Source organism: Lepus europaeus, chromosome 6, assembly GCF_033115175.1.
Source record: "Lepus europaeus isolate LE1 chromosome 6, mLepTim1.pri, whole genome shotgun sequence".
Lineage (NCBI taxonomy): Eukaryota > Metazoa > Chordata > Mammalia > Lagomorpha > Leporidae > Lepus > Lepus europaeus.
The window spans coordinates 88,409,671-88,428,694 of NC_084832.1; the positions used below are offsets into that span (position 1 = coordinate 88,409,671).

Here is a 19,024-nt window from a genome sequence, read left to right on the forward strand (position 1 = left end):
GGAGGATCCTGAATATCTTCAACACCATATCTTTAAAATGAAGAGATACAGTGAAGACGTTTTTGTAGAGAACTTGTGGCCTCTTGGTTGTGTTTGTGGAGGTCAGTATTGGAAAACCTGCTGTGGATGGCAAGCCCTGGGCAGGAGGGAGCTGGGGCATGTGAGGCGGGGCGGGTCCCAGCCTGGACTTGGTCTGCAGGGGAGATTCTGAGCCACTTTCAGCCGGCGAGTAACCTGTGTCACTGTACTGGTTCAGGTTACTTTGCTGGGAGACATTCAGACATGTCCTGTAAAAAAACACCTTCAAAGAATGGAATTCATGAAAATGAAGTGCAAAGGTTTCATTTGTTGTGTGATCTACCTCATATCAGGCATGCTCTGGAAGTGGGTGGTGTTCATCCGATATTTTGGGTAATATGTGCATGGCCAATTTTCAAAGGGTGAGTGATGATTCTTACATGATATAGTAGCAGCTCAAAGGGTGTCTTCATACAGTGCCTTTTTTTTTTTTTGAGTGAGTTTTTTTAATTTGTTGTTATTATTTTTAAAACTTTAGAGCTAAGAGAGTCAAAGAGCTTCCATCTGCTGGTTCACTCCCCAAATGTCCACAGTGGCCAGGGATGTGCCACGCTGAAGCTGGAAGCTGGGAACTCAATCCAGGTCTCCCACCTGGGTGACAGAATCCAGCAACTTGAGCCATCACCACCACCTCCCCACCCCCATCCCTGGCCCCCACTAAGGAGTGCATTAGAAGGAAGTTGAAGTCGGGAGCCAGAGGCGGGAATTGAACCCAGGCCCTGCGATATGGGATGCAGGCCTCCCAACCAGCGTCGTCGTCGTCTTCTTTTTTTTTTTGACAGAGTTATAGACAGTGAGAGAGAGAGAGACAGAGAGAAAGATCTTCCTTCCCTTGGTTCACTCCCCAAATGGCCGCTATGGCTGGCGCTGCGCCGATCCGAAGCCAGGAGCCAGGTGCTTCTTCCTGGTCTCCCATGCAGGTGCAGGGGCCCAAGGACTTGGGCCATCCTCCACTGCCCTCCCAGGCCACAGCAGAGAGCTGGACTGGAAGAGGAGCAACTGGGACCAGAACCCGGTGCCCATATGGGATGCTGGCACCGCAGGTGGGGAATTAACCAAGTGAGCCACGGCGCCGGCCCCCCAACCAGCGTCTTAACTGCTTTGCCAAATGCCTGCCCTGAAACTGAGGATTGACTTAAGTTCGCATAGATAGTGACAAATCAAGATTTGAACATAGTTAATGTAGTAAATCTTGTCCAATATGTATGTTAAGAATGGCCATCTGGGCCAGCGCCGTAGCTCACTAGGCTAATCCTCCACCTGCAGCGCCGGCACCCTGGGTTCTAGTCTCGGTTAGGGCGCTGGAATCTATCCCGGTTGCCCCTCTTCCAGGCCAGCTCTCTTCTGTGGCCCGGGAAGGCAGTGGAGGATGGCCCAGGTCCTTGGGCCCTGCACCTGCATGGGAGACCAGGAGGAAGCACCTGGCTCCTGGCTGTGGCAGCCATTTGGGGGTGAACCAATGGAAAAAGGAAGACCTTTCTGTCTCTCTCTCTCTCACTGTCTAACTCTGCCTGTCCAAAAAAAAACAAAACAAAACAAAACAAAACAGCCATCTGTTTTTGTGAATAAAAGTTTTTTTTTCCTTTTCCAGAATTAACCACACAGAGGAGCAAGATTTTAGTATTTATTTCACAAATATCATTTAAATATAATTTTGGAGGATTATTTTTTTTCTGGGAAACTTAGCTTTTTTTTTAAAAGTGGTTTATTTGTTTTCTTAGTTTTCTATCCTGCTGGTCATTAGTGGAAAATCATCTCTTTAATAGTGTATTTATCTCATTTTAGTTAACTTTGTCTTGTTGAGTCAGATAGCCACCTGCCTTTCTTGACTGTCTAAGACACATTTAAAACGTCCCAAGTTAGGATGGGCAAAGTCATAGAACGCATAAGATCTGATTGTCGAGGGGTTGGGAAGTATTTAGTTTTAATCATGAGTTGCCCAGTAGAGGCGTTTCCCCAGCGGCCGAGAGAGTGGCGGATAATGGTTCTGTGCCTGTGCAAGGAGCTCAGGAAGGTCTTCCGGCTCTGGAGCTCCAGCGTAGAAGCCCCTCCCGCCAGGTGCCCTCAGAAACACAGTCTCGGGTCCTCTGTTCCCCACGCTGGTGTCACTCAGATTCCCTGCTCCTCATGGCTGTGTTTCCCCAAGCCCCTCTGCCCCAGTCCCCACCTGAGCAGCCAGAGCAGGGAGGCTGGAGTCAGCCCCTTACTAGAGCTGTCGCATTTCGTGCAGTCCAAGCTCTGGGGAGACAGTGACTTGGTTACTTCTGCTTCTCCACGGCTGCTGTCTTGCGTGCAGTTGGCGCTTAATGCGTATGGAATGAAGGATTGTCAGTAGGATCCCAATGCACCTGCTTCTTTCAACTGCAAAAAGTGACCAGGCAGACTGACTAATAGGCACCTGCTGTATGATAGGAGAGTTGACCTGTAGCGCCGGTGTTAACCTAGTGGTTTTAAGAGGCCTAAGTCCCATCAGGGTGCCTGAGTTCCGTTCCCAGCTCTGACTCCTGACTCCGGCTTCCTGCTGATGCAGACCCCCTGGAGGCAGCATTGACGGCCCCAGGGTTGCCACCCACACGAGAGACCAGGGTTAGGTTCCCAGCTTTTGGCTTTGCCACCTTCCCTCCTCCCCCACCATTCAGGCTGTTTTAGACTTTTGGGGCATGAACTAGTAGATGATAGATCTCTGTCTCCCCTTGCCTCCCAAGTAAATAAATAATTAAATAATGAAAGCAAAACAAAACAAAAAAAACCCCCAGAGTCGATAATGGACAGACTTGTGGCTCCTGATCACTTTGAGTGTAAGGATCCTTTCTGGATAGCAAACGCGAGGGAGCCCATGTGATGGTGATGGTGCTTGTCAGTGCCTTTTAATGGAAAGAACTTCATGTGACAACTCCTGTGACTTTGCCAGTGCTCGGTGCATGGGCCATACACACGCTTGAGAGGCGTGGTGGGCTTGTGCCATGGGTGTTGCATTTCTCTGGTTTGCTGGCAGGGCTGACTCCTGCTTCCCTGGGCCCCCAGCCCTGCCGCACACTGGGGAAGTTCATTTTGCCTGTGAGCTGGGGACTGTGAGTTCAATGGGATTCAGCAGGCACCTGCTGCCCTGCTCCTACTTCCTTCTAATTCCAGAAGTCCAGGGAGTTCACGTCTCACCCTGGCCACCCCGCCTCTCCTGTGTCGCCTCTTTTTCAGAGTAGACTGTCAGCCACACAGAACCCAGGTTCCCTCTTGACCAGAGTCTCAGTGTCTTAGGCTGATTTTGAATGGCAAAGCTTCCCGCTTCTCTTTTAAGTGGAGCTGTCGCTCTGAGTGCTCGAGTTAATGTTGTTGGACAGCCTGACTCAGAATTAGGGGTCACATCGGAAGCACTCTCTTACTGGATGTGCCACTCACTTGCACACTCACTTGCTCACATATTCTATTCACACCCTCACTTGGCCACACCCTCCCCCCCTCTCCCTCCCATTCACACAGTCATTCCATTCATTCACTCACTGACACATTCACACACACTCTTCTGTTTACACACCTTGATCACACACTCACTCCCTCTTGCATTCATGCACACACTTAAATACACACTTGCTTTTCTCTTCGCAATCCACTTGCACACTTGTACCCGCTTTCTTCCACAAAGTCACCAAACGTTAGTGGTGACATACTGCTCTACCTGCCAGGTGTGTTAGCAGGTGCAAGAAATACAGCCGATCCCTCATTATTCACAGATTCTGCGTCTGCACATTTGCCACTTGCTCGGAGCTCCCGCACCAATATTCTTCTTGCTTTCTCGGTTATTTGTGGACATGTGCAGAGAAGACAAATACTCTGAGATGACCCCACACACCCACGTAGCAAGGAGAGCCATGCTCTGTCCTCTGGGGCAGCTCAGACTGGAAAGCAGTGTCCTTTCTGGATCTGTTTAGCGCCATGTGTTTCACAGCTGGTGTTCCTTGTCGGTGATACAGCTGTTTACAGAGGCTGCATGTGTGGTGCTAAGGGGTTGTCTCGTGTCCCCAGCCACAAGAAGGCTGTGCCGTGCCGTGCTTTATGGAGCAAACTGTCGGGTAGAAGCTCCATCCAGACCTCAGTTACAGTGCACTTGGCTGTGAGATCTGTGTTAATGTATGTCAGTTAAGGCTTACATGAAACAAAATTCTGCATGGATAGGTTGATAAAAATGTTAGGACTAGAGGCTTCTCGCAACCTAACCTCGAATTTCTCCCTGGAGCAGTGGTTCCGTGTTGGGAGACTTTATAGAACTTAACTACCACAGAGAGTGAGATTCCACTGTACTACCACAGAGAGTGAGACTCCACTGTACCTGCTCCACTGAACCACGGCTTGTGAAAATATTTCCTCTGCGGGTGACCTTACAACTGATCCAGGAAGAGCCTGAAACCGTGTGTGTGTGTGTGTGTGTGTGTAGGGGGGACTCAGACATGTAACCTAGGAATTGACTTGATGTGATAAACCTTACAATAGAACCACATACAAAAAGGTCCCAGAGAGCTTGCAGGAGGAAGCTTGGTTGTGGGGATGGGAGAGAATGGCACGGTCATTCACAGAGGAGGAGTGAGGCGGGCAGGTGTTCTCAGCAGAGAGAATGGCTCACTTCGCTGCAGGCTTTGGAGACCTGGTGGCTGCTGGGTGCAACCGGATGCTGTTGTCTCTCCCCTGCCCCATGTCCTCTCTCTGCCTCTGTTTATCCCAGCTGTCGCCAGATGTGTCTTTGCTGACATTCGGAGGCTCCTCCCCTGTCGGCCTCCATGTTGTTCTGTGACCTGGCTGGCGTGGCGCCCTGACCCTCACACCCAGAACTGCCCTACTGGAGGGACGTTGGAGCCACTGCCCTGGGGCTGCTTTAGCAGTGTGCTGGCCACCTTGTCCCTTCTGCTCCTCCACCCTGTGCCAGGGCCTGACTTGTGCAGAAGCGTTATTTGTTAGCCTGCTGGCCTGGGGGTACCACCTCAGCATGGGACAAGTGGCTGAGAAAATTTGCCTGCATTCCTGACACCCCTGCTGCAGAGGGCGTCCCTCTGAGGACTGAGAGGTTGCAGCGTGACTGTGACTGTGATAGTGACTGTGACTGTGATAGACGTTGCTCGGAGCTGTCTTCCTTCCTGCTCTCTATGGGCACCGACCTAACTGGATTCCCTCCTAATGTGTACGTAGTTTTGTAATTCTGCACTGAAATCTCGAGGGAAGTTTGCTTGTGCTTTGTGATGGAGTGCCGGAAGCCCTGTGCAATGCTTTAAGAACACACCCGCCAAGGTCATGCCAAAGACCTCCCCCTCCCCGTGGCGCATAATGTGATTGCTTTGTTGTGGCGCAGAATTATTTGTTTCATTGTGAATTCTCATCTAATCTGCTGGTGCTCTCAGCTCTGGGGTGTCTTTCCATTCTCACGCCTCCCTTCTCCTCCACTTTCTTCCTTTCTACCTCTTTCCCTCTCCTCTCCTCTTCCCTTTCTCTCTCTCTCTCTTTTTTTTCTTCACTTTCCATAGGAATTGCTGTGTTTCAGGTACTTTTCCACTGCTCCTATTGTCCCGGCTTGCCTTCTTTTCTATCTTTTAAGCTGATTTCCAATTTGCTGTGTTCTGATGGAAGATACCACTCTATGCTTGCATTCTAAGCCGTTTGAACTTGGAGATAGAGTATGAAGTGGAGGATAGATGGGCTTCAAGGCTCAGCTTTGTCACTGCCAAGTCCTACGCATGTGGGCAGTCTTGCCAAGATCTGGCCATCGCGAGGGACAGTTGCCGGCACTGCTGTGAGGACCAGAGGAGATGAGGGCAGGGAGACTTTGGCTCATGTGACTGCCCGGTGCCTGCTTGCTCTCTGACATTCTTCATGGATGTGCGTGGCAGGCATGGAGACCCTGAACTTGTGCGACCTCCCGTGGTCCCGACTGTGTGGGAGATACATTGGTATCGTGTTTCCCGAATTCTGAAATGAAGACTCATTACGCAGTCTCTGAAAATAAATTAAAATTTTTTCTACAGATGAAAACATGAGATCCCTGGAATTATACTTTAATATGCCAACAGTTAAATCTGTTTTTCCGGGTCAGTTTTATATAATTTATTCCCATATGCCCTTCATTTTTTAATCTACACAACTAAAGACATTTCTTTCATTAGGGATTTCACTTTCTTTGTGATTATTATTATAATTACTTTAATGTTCACATACTCATGTTTGTGAATTCTCTAGGCCACCACAGCACCCAGAATGCCTACCATCAGAATTGAGGTTTTAGACTTAACGCATATTTGTATTTTATTTTTTTTATATTTGAGAGACAGAGCTCCTATTTCCTGGATCATTCCCCAAATGCCCACAGCAGTCAAGGGGTAGGCTGGAGCCAAAGCTGAGAGCTGGGGAAATCAATCCGGGTCTCTTACGTGGGTGGTGAGAACCCGGATGCTGGAGCCATCACCTGTTGCCTCCTGGGGTACACTTTAGCAGAGAGCTGGAGTCAGGAATGGAGCTGGAAGTGGAACCCAAGCACTCGGGTATGGAGTGCAGGTTAGGACTTGCAAGGCTACACACTCACAAGGCACGTTTTCACGAAAGCCCATGTCAGCATATTTACTTGGTGTCTTGATACAAGTACACTGACTCCTGGCTGGTCTTAGTGTCCCTGATTAGCCTTGGAAGTAAGCAGCTATGCCGTGGCTGGGAGAGGGGTTCTGAGAGAATTAGACACTCTTGAAAGTGTTAAGGAGAGGCAGGGCCGTTATGTGCACAAGGTGGGCTTGGGAGGAAGAGATGGGTTCTGGAGAGATTTGGTCAGACATGCACAGTGGGCTCTGGGGGCTGGGGATGCAGGCAGGAAGGGAAGGTGCCAGAGGTAGGTTTTATCTTCTTTGCACCTGACTTAGGATTCATCTGTGGGTGTTGGGTGGAAAAGGAGTGCCCCAGGGGAACACAGGGTCGGGTGAAGGTATTTGTAAAATGCAAGGGTCTTACGGAAGTACCAGTGACCAAGGAAGTCCTGGTGTCATTTCTCTGTGCTGTTGCCTTTTCTCTACCTTATGTGCAAACATCCAACTTTCCACCCAGATTTAAGCGTTCTGCTACATTGCTACCTTTTTGTTTGCTTACGGATTAGCTTTTTTTTTTTTTTCCTTCTGAATAAATCCTCTTAGGGAAGTTCACAAAGTAGGGTTTATTGGTCAGGCAGATAGTTCATCCACAAGCCATGTTTATTGAGGCCAAGGTTGTGAAGGGATGCGGCAAGCGCCACATGCGGGGAAGCAGTCACGCCAAGGAGTGGCTGTCTGCTCCCCTGTCCTTCTCTTCCCAGAATAGCAACCTCATTCTCTTGGACTGCACTGGAAGCACAGGCTGCATTTCCCATCCGCTGCTTCCTCCCCACCGCAGCGGGCGACTCCGACTCGCAGCACGCTTTATTTGGTTTCTTTCCTTAGTTTCCAGCTCCATGGCAGTTTCTTTTTTCATTTCCTGTCGAATATGTCCTTCCAAAGTTATTGTGGATAATTTTGCTTTCCACGTTTTGATGTGTCCAAGACTGAATTGCTACGATTGAGATTCAAAGGGACCTTAGAAATCTCTTCCTCCGAAGTCCCATTTACAGAGAAGGAAATAGAGGTCCGGGAGGGTTAGACTGCCCCCGCAGTTACCAGGTTGTGTGTGTCTCTCTGTGAGGCTGGCATACCTCCCTGAAGGGAGTCCTGTGAGTAGTTCTGTCTTTGGGCAGATACTGTCACTGTACAAGAGAACTTCACAAAGTTCATGGAAAATAGAATTCAAAGAGTTTATTGTGGTACAAGATTTTTTGAAATTCATGCCTCATTTGTTTCATAATATGCATTTCCCACGAACTTTTTGAAGACCCCATGTTAATTTTTCAGTTTCTCTCATTTTATTTCTGCAAACCATTTAGTGAATTTCGCCTCTTTGTTTATCATAGAAACTCGGGCACCTGTTTCTTCTTCTTCTTTTTTAACCACTCCCCGCCCCGCCCCAATATACCCAATGATTCTCATGGAAACAAAGTAGTTGTCTTCAATTTTCTTTGTCCAGGATCCTTGAATCCTAATTGTGTTAATTTTACTTCTCAGTTTTTTAGTTTTCCCATGTCTCTTCCACTGCCTGTTAATTGAACCCTTCAAGGGTGTTCTGTTCTGTTCTCGGTTTTTAATGACTGATATTTAATTTGAATTATTTTCAGCTCTTGTATATCTTTGATGTGCATTTTAAGTGGTCATTATATGACATTACTGTTCTTATTATGTAATAGTAGGCTCTTGTAGGAAAAGTTACATGTGATTTTTCTCAACTAGATGGTCTAAGATCCTGCACGAAATCTGATGAATTTTCTCTCTAGGTTTGTTCATGTAACAGTTAAGTGTACATGGCTGCCCCTTCATATGTGCCAAGATATTTCTTAAAGTGAATATGGATCTTTTCAAACTTGGATTCTGTTAGACCTTGAACAAGATTTTCTTTCCCCTGTGGGAATCCATCTCTATAAATGTATGGAAAGTTTCTGAGCTATGATTTGCTAAGCAGATACTCATTTTTATAGGCAGCTACTAAGGACGGACTCTATGTGGCCCCAGCTTGTCCTGTGGTACCTTTGGCAGGCTCTGTACCTGCTGCGTATTTGGTGCCACGTAGCTGGTGAGCATGCAGCTTAGAAGATGTGTGTGTGTATGTGTGTGTGTGTGCATGTGTGTGTAGAAGCATAGGTGAGCACACAGAAGCATGTGTAACTTTATGTGTGAACACGTGTGTTGTGCATGTGTGTATGTGATTGGTTGTGTCTGTGTTCGCATGTATGTCTCTGTGTCTTTGTAGGTGTGAGCCTGGATTGGGAGCAGGACCCCAACCTTTGAAAGTTCAGGCGCTGAAGTAAGTAGCTTCTAGGGAGAAGGTGTTTCAAATGGAGAGAAGGTGGGGATTCTTACTGTCCTGTGTACCTTGATGACACAGAATGAAAACTGTTTCTTGTTGTCCCCATAATTCCAGTGGCAGTGTCGATGGCCTAGAGCAGGTGTATAAAGGCAGGCTCATCTGTATTTGTGGAGAATTTGGGGTGATTTTGGGGAACTGGACTCCGGGTGAGCACATGGAGGGCATGGGGATTGGAGCTGATTAGAGCTTGGAATGCAGTGAGAAACAGTGCCCTCCCGCCTCTTCTCCCTGTGTGCGTTGCCTTCCATCTAGTTGGGGACTTCTCCCCAGAGGTGAGAGTTAAAAGATCTTGCTTCTTATTAATGGTCCTGTAGTCATTATATTTAATCACCCTGGTCCTTGCAACAACTCCCATTAAGGCTTTCCTGCTAGATTATTAATGAGGAAGAGTACACCTGTACAAGCCACTGTGGTTAAGGGACGTTTAAATACCATGACTGTGATAAACAGTAGCATTGAGAATGAATGATTGCCTGAAAATCATTAACTCACTAACTATTTGGGTTCTCTAACAGCTAAGTCGACCTTAGTATAGTCACAGACCATGACCATGAGTTTACACATTCCCGTAGTTTATGTTGAAGTAGCAGGGAGTTTCAGCAATCCGTTGAATGGAAAAAATGCAACCATTGGGGTGGTATGGTTAAAGGGACACTGTATGTTTATTACTACGGGAATAATGATTTAAAATGGCAGCATGATGTGAGCCTGTACTTCTCAGTGGGAACTACTGCTGACTTTTGAGTTTTGAAACCATACTGCTTTCATTTTTAAATGACAGTAGATCTCATTGGGCATAATACTGCCCGTGTGGATGACATATTTTCAAATTAGTATTTTAGGTCAGTATCTGTTTGAATGTCTTAGAACATTCCTAAGCATTCTTTGGACCACATTGTCATTTTCACATTGTTATCTCATACTTTGGTTTTTAAAAGGATTGGTAATAGTTCTGAAGTTGTAATTGCAGTTTTTCCCACTGCTCAGAAGTTGATATTTAAAGTGAAAAGGGGTTTCCATAGTTGCTAACCATCACCAGATTTTGTTCCAAAGCATGGACTTTAGTAGGCTTTTGAATTAAATCCACATTCTCCACCCAAACCTAGTGATATAATCTAGCAGTTCAAAGATAGGTATGCCATAAACAGCTATAGTTAAATAATCTTAAAAAAATTAAAACATGGAAATACAATAAAACAAAAATTGATCACTTTATAGTGGAATACTCTATAAAGTGTCTGCATTGGAAACATATGCTGAGTTGTAAAACATCTGCGTTCTATAATTCCAAAGTGTGTAGTTTATTTTCAGGCATATGATTCTCCTAGTCCTGCACATATGTAGCAAGACAGGTTAATATATTTTTGCTGGCCTAATTTGTATTCATTTACTTATTTTTTATTTAGGAAAATAATTTTGTAGTAGATATGTCAGGGATGTTTAAAAAAAGTTTGTGGAAAAATGTGTATTATGAAAAAACTACATAGATTTTGAAAATTGTTCATGCCACAATCTTTTAATTCTGTTTTCTACAAGCTCTTTGAAGTGCTATTGTGTGTAACAACAGCACATTTACCTCAATTAAGTATTTTATCACTGAGTATTGATGTATGGTCATAAAAATATTAGGTCCATAAATTTTGCTATTCTGACTATGTAAACCAAAAATCACAAATTGACATAATCCCAAATAAGAGGAAAAAACTATTTAAAAGCATGTATGTGGTATGGAAAAGTAATATAATCTTTAATCGTTTAAAAATATTCTAATAGACATTGCAGTTGTGTTGTACATATTTATGGGCTACTATGTGATGTTTCAGTACATGTATACATTGTATCATGTCCAGTCAGAGTAAATATATTTATCATTTCAAACATTCAACATTTATTTATGATAAAAGCATACAAATCCTATATTTTTTAATGATAATTCCCGTTTTTGAGTTATGCAGGGTTATCAGAGTGGCATAATTGGTGTAATTACAGGAGCTGGATTGTACCAGTGGTTGTACCCGTGTTGTCTGCACAATCTCATTTAACTTGCTCACTGCAGTTATAAGCCCGTTGTGTATGAAACCTTTGAACTCTTAACCATCATAAAAAATGCTGCTGTGGATTATGCTGTCTTCAGTGGAATGACTCACATTATTCTCTGGCTGGCCTGGAAAGTTGTATGATGTGTGAATAAATGATGCTGCCACGGCCTGCTAGAGAAACAGGGCTGTGTCCACCGAGCGGTGGAAAAAGCCAGCTCAATGTCTTTTTTTTTTTTTTTTTTTTTGACAGGCAGAGTGGACAGTGAGAGAGAGTGACAGAGAGAAAGGTCTTCCTTTTCCGTTGGTTCACCTCCCAATGGCCGCTGCGGCCAGCGCACCACGCTGATCGAAGGCAGGAGCCAGGTGCTTCTCCTGGTCTCCCATGCGGGTGCAGGGCCCAAGCCCTTGGGCCATCCTCCACTGCCTTCCCGGGCCACAGCAGAGAGCTGGACTGGAAGAGGAGCAGCCGGGACAGAATCCAACGCCCCAAACAGGACTAGAACCCAGGGTGCTGGTGCTGCAGCCTATTGAGCCAAGGCGCCAGCCCGAGCCAGCTCAATTTCTAAACTTATTCAACTTTTTTTTTAAAGGATTATTTAATGTTCTTTTAAAGAATTTTTGTTTGAGAAGGAAAGGGAGAGAGAAAAAAGAAAGAGAGAGCAAGTGCTCCCATCTGCCAGTTCACTCCTCAGATGCCTACAATGGCTGGGGTGTAGGGGGTCGGTTCTCACACTGGGAGCTGGCCAGGCTATGGGAGTGGCAGGAACCCAGTTACTTGAGCCATCACAGCTGCTTCTCAGGGTCCACACTAACAGGAAACCGGAGTCAAGAATTGGAGCTGGGAGTTGAACCCATGTGCTTCAGTGTGAAACCTGGGGGTCCTGACTGGTGTCTCAACGTCCCATTTTTTTTGGTCTTCTTTAGAAACAAATGTAGAATGAGAGTCCTTTTGAAAACACTGAAGACAAATTCGTGCTCCATTTTAAGATGATGCTTCTACCACTGCTGAATTTTCTCATGCTTTTTATTTTTCTTCCCACTTTACCTCCTGTAGAATGAAAAGTGGCTCGCCCCTCCTTCCCTCCCTCTCTCCCTCCCTCCCTTCCTTTGCAACAAAAAAGGACGCATATATGAGGATGCTTCCAAAATTCCTGAAAAAAGGCACTTAAAAGATATTTATTTTGGTGCCAAAAAAAATCTGAAATCCACGCACTATGTTTTCACATTACTCACTCTCCACTATCTTCGCGAGGCCCCCTCCTGTGACTCTGAGAAGGGTTGCTGCCCTTCATTCGTGATTGTAGCCTGCAAACGCGACCCTCCCCAGCCTCACTGAATGGGTGGGGAGAAATGGAAGGCTCCCTCGTGTGTGGCTGTCCCAGGAGGGAGCCTCCGTACCCAGCGTATTTACCTGGAGGTGTGTTCCCGTACTGGGATGGCAATGCCCTATCAAGAGGACTCGGCTGTTTCCTGCGGGCTTCCCTGGCGCTGAGCCCCGTTCCCTGACGATCACAACCCTGTCCCGACATGTGTATTACATACACGTTGCAGATCTCTCATCCTGAAAGGGTCAGGACAGAAGTGGTTCAGACTTTTTGGTATCTGTGGTATCTGGACGTGACTAACCTGTCTGTAGGATGAGGCATGTGAGATGCGGCGAGGTGACACACGCAGCTGCAAATGTCCTCCCGTGAGCAAGGGGTGAAGCTGGCCTCTGGGAAGGCTTCTCCCTCCACAGCCAGCCCCTTCCCCGTCCTGTAACCTGGCTGTCAAGAAAGGCTGCTATGCTACAGGTGTGCTCTGGATGCAAAGGAAATACTAATAGTGCCTAACTCTCGGCTCCACAGAAAGGAGCGAATGCTCTCGTTTGTAAGAGTGGAAACGAATTTCATAGTGTTGATCTAGCGACACGATTCCCTGACCAGAAAAGGGAAGCTTAAAGCTGAGTTAGCTTTTCCGGTCCTTTCTCCAACTGAAGGCTCACCATCCAGTCCCCTACTTTGGCCCATTTCATTAATGGAAAACGAAATGCACATTAATTTGTTTAGAAAATGTATTTAATGATGGCAAACCCAAAGCAGCCATTTCTAGCCAGGAATAATCTTGCCAGTGCGCGCGGGGAGGGGGGGGGTTATGTGTTATGCAGATGGAAGTAAAGAGTGAAATAGCCTGTAATGCCTTTAACATACTTTGTAAGTTTCCTCAGGGTGGGAGAAAGGAGAGAAATCAAGGCGGGCAAGGGGGCGGGTTCTTTCCACGTGCACAGAGGGGGGCCAAGGGTTGCCCTTTGCCCTGCAGGGTGGCTTCTCTTAGTCCTTCCAACTGGCAGTAGTAGTCCAGGTGCAGGTGGAACTGTGGAATAACTTCAGTTTCTCTGCGTTTTGTCCCTGTGGACCCAGCAGCAGCAGTGTAAAGTTTCCACCTCATTGCTGTCCTTGACTCATGAATTGCTGTTTCCCTCTGCTTTCCCCTGCTGCAGCTCACTCAGCAAAATTGTGTCCAGTGAGGTGCTATTTTGTTGAAAACCTGCTTGGTGCTTTGACCCCTTGGAAGAGCACTGACTTGAGATGTGCAGGAGCCCCTGAGCTGTGGAGTGTATTTTGAGCCTTTTAAGGGAAGAGACAGAGACATCAGCCCTGTGCTGGACAATCGATTGGTTTTGTCAAACGTTCCTCCTTTCTCCTCTTTGCCCTCTTGACTTAGTCCATAAGCAGAGGGAGATGACAGGTTTCTACCCAAGTGACACCTGCGAATTCAGCGTACTAAAGTGTGTTCTCTATTGCGTACACATTAAAAGGACATCTATATTTTGGGGATGTAGAAAGCTTTCTGAGCGAGAGAAATGGAAGAAGGTCAACTACCCTTGTGAGCATTTGTTTACAGTAATCTCTTGGGGTTTGGTTCCAGGATTCCCAGATACCCAAATCCAGATACTCAAGTCCCTTGTAGGAAATGGTATAGTACTGTGCATAGAAGCTTAGCACATCTTCCCCTATATATTTTTTTAAGATTTATTTATTTATTTATTTGAAAGTCAGAGTTACACAGAGAGAGGAGACAGAGATGTTTTCCATCTGCTGGCTCACTTCCTAATTCGCTGGAATGGCCAGAGCTGTGCCGATTTGAAACCAGGAGCCAGGAGCTTCTTTGGGTCCTCCACTTGGGCTTGGGCCATCTTCCACTGATTTCCCAGGCCATAGCAGAGAGCTGGATCAGAAGTGGAGTTGGTGGGACTTGAACCAGTGTCCATATGGGATGCTGGCACTGCAGGCGGCGGCTTTACCCCCTACGCCACAGTGCTAGGCTGCTAGTGTCATTTTTTAAAAGCACCATCTAGGAAGGAATTGACTTTGAAAGTTTCAGTTGAGTGTTGAGTAGAGCACCAAGGGCAGTAAATCCTGTTGCCTTGTTCCTCCAGGGGTCACCCCAGACACATTCGTTTCTGCCTGGCCTGTGCTCCTGGCTTTGGGCTGTGGCACACATATCATTTCTGGTCATTCCTGCCTGCAGGTAGCACAGCTGCAGGAGCCCTGGGCTGTGGGGTTAAGTTCAGGCTCCCTGGCTTTCGTACAGCTCAGTTGGAGAAGTGTAAGATGCTTTCGAAGACGGAAAACCTTCTTGCTCTTGGAATGTGAGAACAAGTGTGGCTTTCCTCTTGTGTTTGTGTGCCCGAGAAAGTAGCAGGCTCTTCACCTGTATGGCTTGAAGGGAATTACGGGGCCTGAATATTTGCTTTATTTCTTTGTATTCAAGGAAACCCACTCAGTCATCGGACATATTACAGGTGGCCCTTTGTATCCGTGGCTCCGCATCTGTGGATTCAACCAACTGAGGATGGAAATTTCAGTTGAAATTTGAGGAAAAATGTCATCTGTACTAAACATGGGCAGACTTTCTTTCCTTGTCATTGTCCCCTAAACAGTACTGTCTACCGATTTCTATGTAGCCTTTGCATTGTGTCAGCTCCTGTAAGTCATCTAGAGATGACCTACATTCTGTGGGAAGATATGTGTGGATTCTGTTTCAATACTAGGCCATTTTCTATAAGGGACTTTTATAATGTGGCTTTGGGTATCTGTGGGGGAGGAAGGTTCTGGGGGTTCTGTAGTCAGTCCCTGCAGGATTCTGAGGGACAACAGTGTCCTTTAAAATGTAGACTGAGGGGCAGGCATTGTGGCGCAGCAGGTTAAGCTGCCACTTGGAATGCCTGCCTCCCAGAGTCCTGCTCCTGCTAAGGTACTTCCCAGGAGGCAGCAGCTGAGGGGTCAGATACTGAGTCTCTGCCACCCACCTGGGAGACCCGGATGGAGTTCTTGGCTCCTGACTTTGGTTTGGCCTAGCCCTGGCTGTTGTAGGCACTTGGGGAGTGAACCAGCAGATAGATGATATTGCACGCTCTCTCTCTGTGTCACTCAGCCTTTTAAAGAAATAAAAATGAATGAATAAATATTAAAAAAGGTACGCTGATCATTCTATGCGTCAGGATTCTCCCAGGGGCCTGCTAAAAATGCAGGAATTTCCGGATCAGAATTTGAAAGCATTGGAGGTCAGAAATATGCACTTTGAAAAAAACCACCTCGGGCAATTCTACTGCACACTGAAGCCTGAAATCTGCTCTCAGAGAGCAGAAGTGCAGAAGGCCCCGGCATCCCTGGCCGCGCTGCGTGTGTCGGTCTACAGAGCAAGCATTTGGAAGAAATGTTTTAAAGATGAAGCATTACCTGAGCCTTTGGCTTTGGCATGGAGGTGCCCGCCCAGGTCACCATCTAATTGCCACAGTAAAACTGAGAATGACCCAGCGCCTTCCTTGTCTTTTGCACGTGCCTCACCCCGTCATTGGCATCTGGAAGTGTTCCATGGGAAAGTGTGGAGAAGAGTGATTATAAAAGGGGAATTACAACGCTGTTAGATTGGTCGAGTCCAGAAGTGTTTGCAAAATGTGTTTAAGGGACTAAGGTGGGTTACAAATCAGCATTGTCTCATGAGGGTTATATAGGTTGATCATATCTAATCCAGAAACCCGAGACCTAAAATGTTCCCAAATCTGAATATTTGAGCGCTGATTTGACATCTCAGGTGGACAGTTCCACTCCAGGAAACTTTGTGTCATGCACAAAAACTATTAAAAAATACTATGTAGAGTTACCTTCAGGCTGTGTAAACAAGGTGTATATGAAATGCAAATGAATTTCATATTAAAACTTGGGTCCCCTGCCCAAGATATTTCATTACTTATAGGCAAACTTTTCAAAATCCAAAAATATCAGAGATCCACAATAGTTCTGGCATTTCAGATAAAGGATCCTCAACCTGTCCTACGTTGCAGCTAAGTGCAGAAAGTAGCTAATTTTGCAGGTTACTTATTTCTATTCTTTTCTTTTCTTAACAGGAAAAACTAACCCAAGAGTGTGTATTCAGAGAACAGTTTGAAGAAAACTGGTATAACACCTACTCATCGAACCTGTACAAACACGTGGACACTGGAAGGCGATACTATGTTGCATTAAATAAAGACGGGACCCCAAGAGAAGGGACGAGGACTAAACGGCACCAGAAATTCACCCATTTTTTACCTAGACCAGTGGACCCCGACAAAGTACCTGAACTATATAAGGATATTCTAAGCCAAAGTTGACAAAGACAATTTCTTCACTTGAGCCCTTAAAAAAAAAAAGTAACCACTATAAAGGTTTCATGCAGTGGGTTCTTATTGATTAGCTGTGTCGTCACCTCAGCTCCACTGTTGCCAAACTTTGTCGCATGCGTAATGTCTGATGGAGCATTGGATGGGAACATGCTGATTTTGTTCTGCACTTAAAGGCTCGTCCCCCCCAGAGGGCTGCCAAGGGCCCCCTGCTTGATTTAGTGTGCAAGAAGGCCTGCGTGTGACGGGTGTGTGTGTGTGTGTGTGTGTGTGAGTGAGTGAGTGAATGGGTGCGTGGGTGAGGCGCAGGGGGACAGCAGAGAGGACCACGGCCTGATGCATGCTGGGAAATAGACACGCTTTTAAATTTTTGATCAGTTGTACTTCATCCTATATCAGCACAGCTGCCATACTTCGACTCATCAGGATTCTGGCTGGTGGCCTGCGCAAGGGTCTGCTGCATTTTCAAAGGCATGGAGGGTGCAGTTCTTACGTAAAAGACTTTTTTTCAGTTAATTCTCACTGGTGTCATCCCAGTGAACTTAAAGCAAAGACCTCTTAGTAAAAAAAAAAAAGAAAAAAAAAGTTAAATTTATTTATAGAAATTCCAAAGGCAACATTTTATTTATTTTATATATTTATTTATTATATAGAGTTTATTTTTAATGAAATATGTACAGGCCAGATAGGCATTTTGGAAGCTTTAGGCTCTGTAAGCATTAAATGGAAAAGTCCGCTATGAACCTGTGGTCAGTTCATGCGAGGAGGTCTCACGGTGCATGGATATGAGGAGCTCTGACGACCCCCAATGTACTAAAGGCGACAATCTATTTTGTGCCCGTATTATTGTAAACTTATGCACATCGCTCATGACACTGAGTATTCACTCTTCAGACTGCTTGTTTCATAGCTTATCCCAGAGGATTAAAGATAAACTGGGTCTCAACCTTTTATTCTGTGTGTGTAATATTTCCTCTCTCCTAAGGGACTCCATCATTGTAACTTCACGGTTGGAAAATCCGAGGGTTGGGGCAGTCACAGAATAGACCAAAGCTAAACAGTAACTGCACTTCTCTTTCAGCCCACCTCCAGAGCGGCGGGACTCACATCAAACCTCGTACCGATTTAGAATTCTCAAGAAAAGAAAAGAGAGAGAGAGAGAAAAAAAAGCTTACACATAGTGCAAGCTTTTTTTTTTTTTTTTTTTTTTTTAAGAGGGAATGGGGAAAGACAAGAGATTAGTAGGATCGTTCTTGTAAACTTTTTATTTGTGCACTTGGCTATCAAATATGAAATTATGCAAGTACTGTAGGGGTCCATTGTAACATCTTTTATAGAGAATGGCTTTTGGTGTGAACTGTCGTAATTATGTGGTAATAGCACCCGTTAAATGCTATTGCTTACATTCTTAAAGTAAAGGTGGCAAAATGAAACTAATAAATCTATATCAATAATGACAATGAGGGGGAACATATTATACTTGTTGGATGTGTTGTGTTTTTAAACATGGTCTTCATAAGCACTCTTCTTTTTTTTTTTTAAGAGGGGAGGTCACTGTGTAGAATATCTTCTACAAGGCTTTTATAACACTTTATGCTGAGAAGCCTAAGAAAACATATTTCCTTTGAAGCAATAATTTTGGACCTTGCTCTGGAGCAAGGGACACGATTTCTTAGTAAAGGTGAAAAGAGCCAAATTCTTAAAGCAATATTTAAGAGAAGAGAATTTCAAACAAATTGTTGCCCATTTATAACGCACACTATCCGGTTATGTTGGGGAATTGAAAGTAACAGTTAAAAATGTGTTGGGACTTGTGTAACTAATTTTAAAATGTAATCTTCCAATTTTGTTTTGCTCTGATGCACATTCTTTACGACGAATAAAAGTGTGTCACTGGTGAGTTAAAGCGGTTATGACCCAGGAGCGCATGACTCACTGTCGTGAGCGCACACACGTAGCCTTTCCGTGGTGAAGGTGGAATACGTGGCAGTGCTGTCCTACTGATGCGCATTAAGGAAAACCAGCTCTAAGATTTGGAAGTAAGAAATATTTTGGGTGGAGGGACAGAAGCAATATGAAATAGTTGATTTATGATAAAGGGCAGAATGTCCTCTTCATTTACTTTCTGGATTTTCTTTCTTCTATTTTTTTTTTTTTTTTTTTTTTTTGCTTTCTGAACAGAAACTGCTTTTAATTCTGAGAAGTACTCTTATTTATTATTTAACCCTTTGCTGCTGCTACAGACATAGTCAGGCTTTAGTTTTTTTTTTTTTTTGGTTGTTGTTGTTTTTGTTTTGTTTTTCTAAAAGGCATCTAA

At 45.4% G+C, this 19,024-nt stretch overlaps 1 protein-coding gene across 1 annotated transcript in view; it reads left to right on the plus strand.

The window, feature by feature from the left end:
* The window catches only part of FGF9 (fibroblast growth factor 9), a 36,534-nt gene extending 19,242 nt beyond the window's left edge, over positions 1 to 17,292 (plus strand). The window contains exon 3 of the mRNA XM_062195407.1: positions 16,453 to 17,292. Within this exon, the coding sequence (XP_062051391.1) occupies positions 16,453 to 16,698 (246 nt within the window). The 3' untranslated portion in view covers positions 16,699 to 17,292. The remainder of the gene's footprint in view (positions 1 to 16,452) is intronic.
* Positions 17,293 to 19,024: the final 1,732 nt, after the last annotated feature.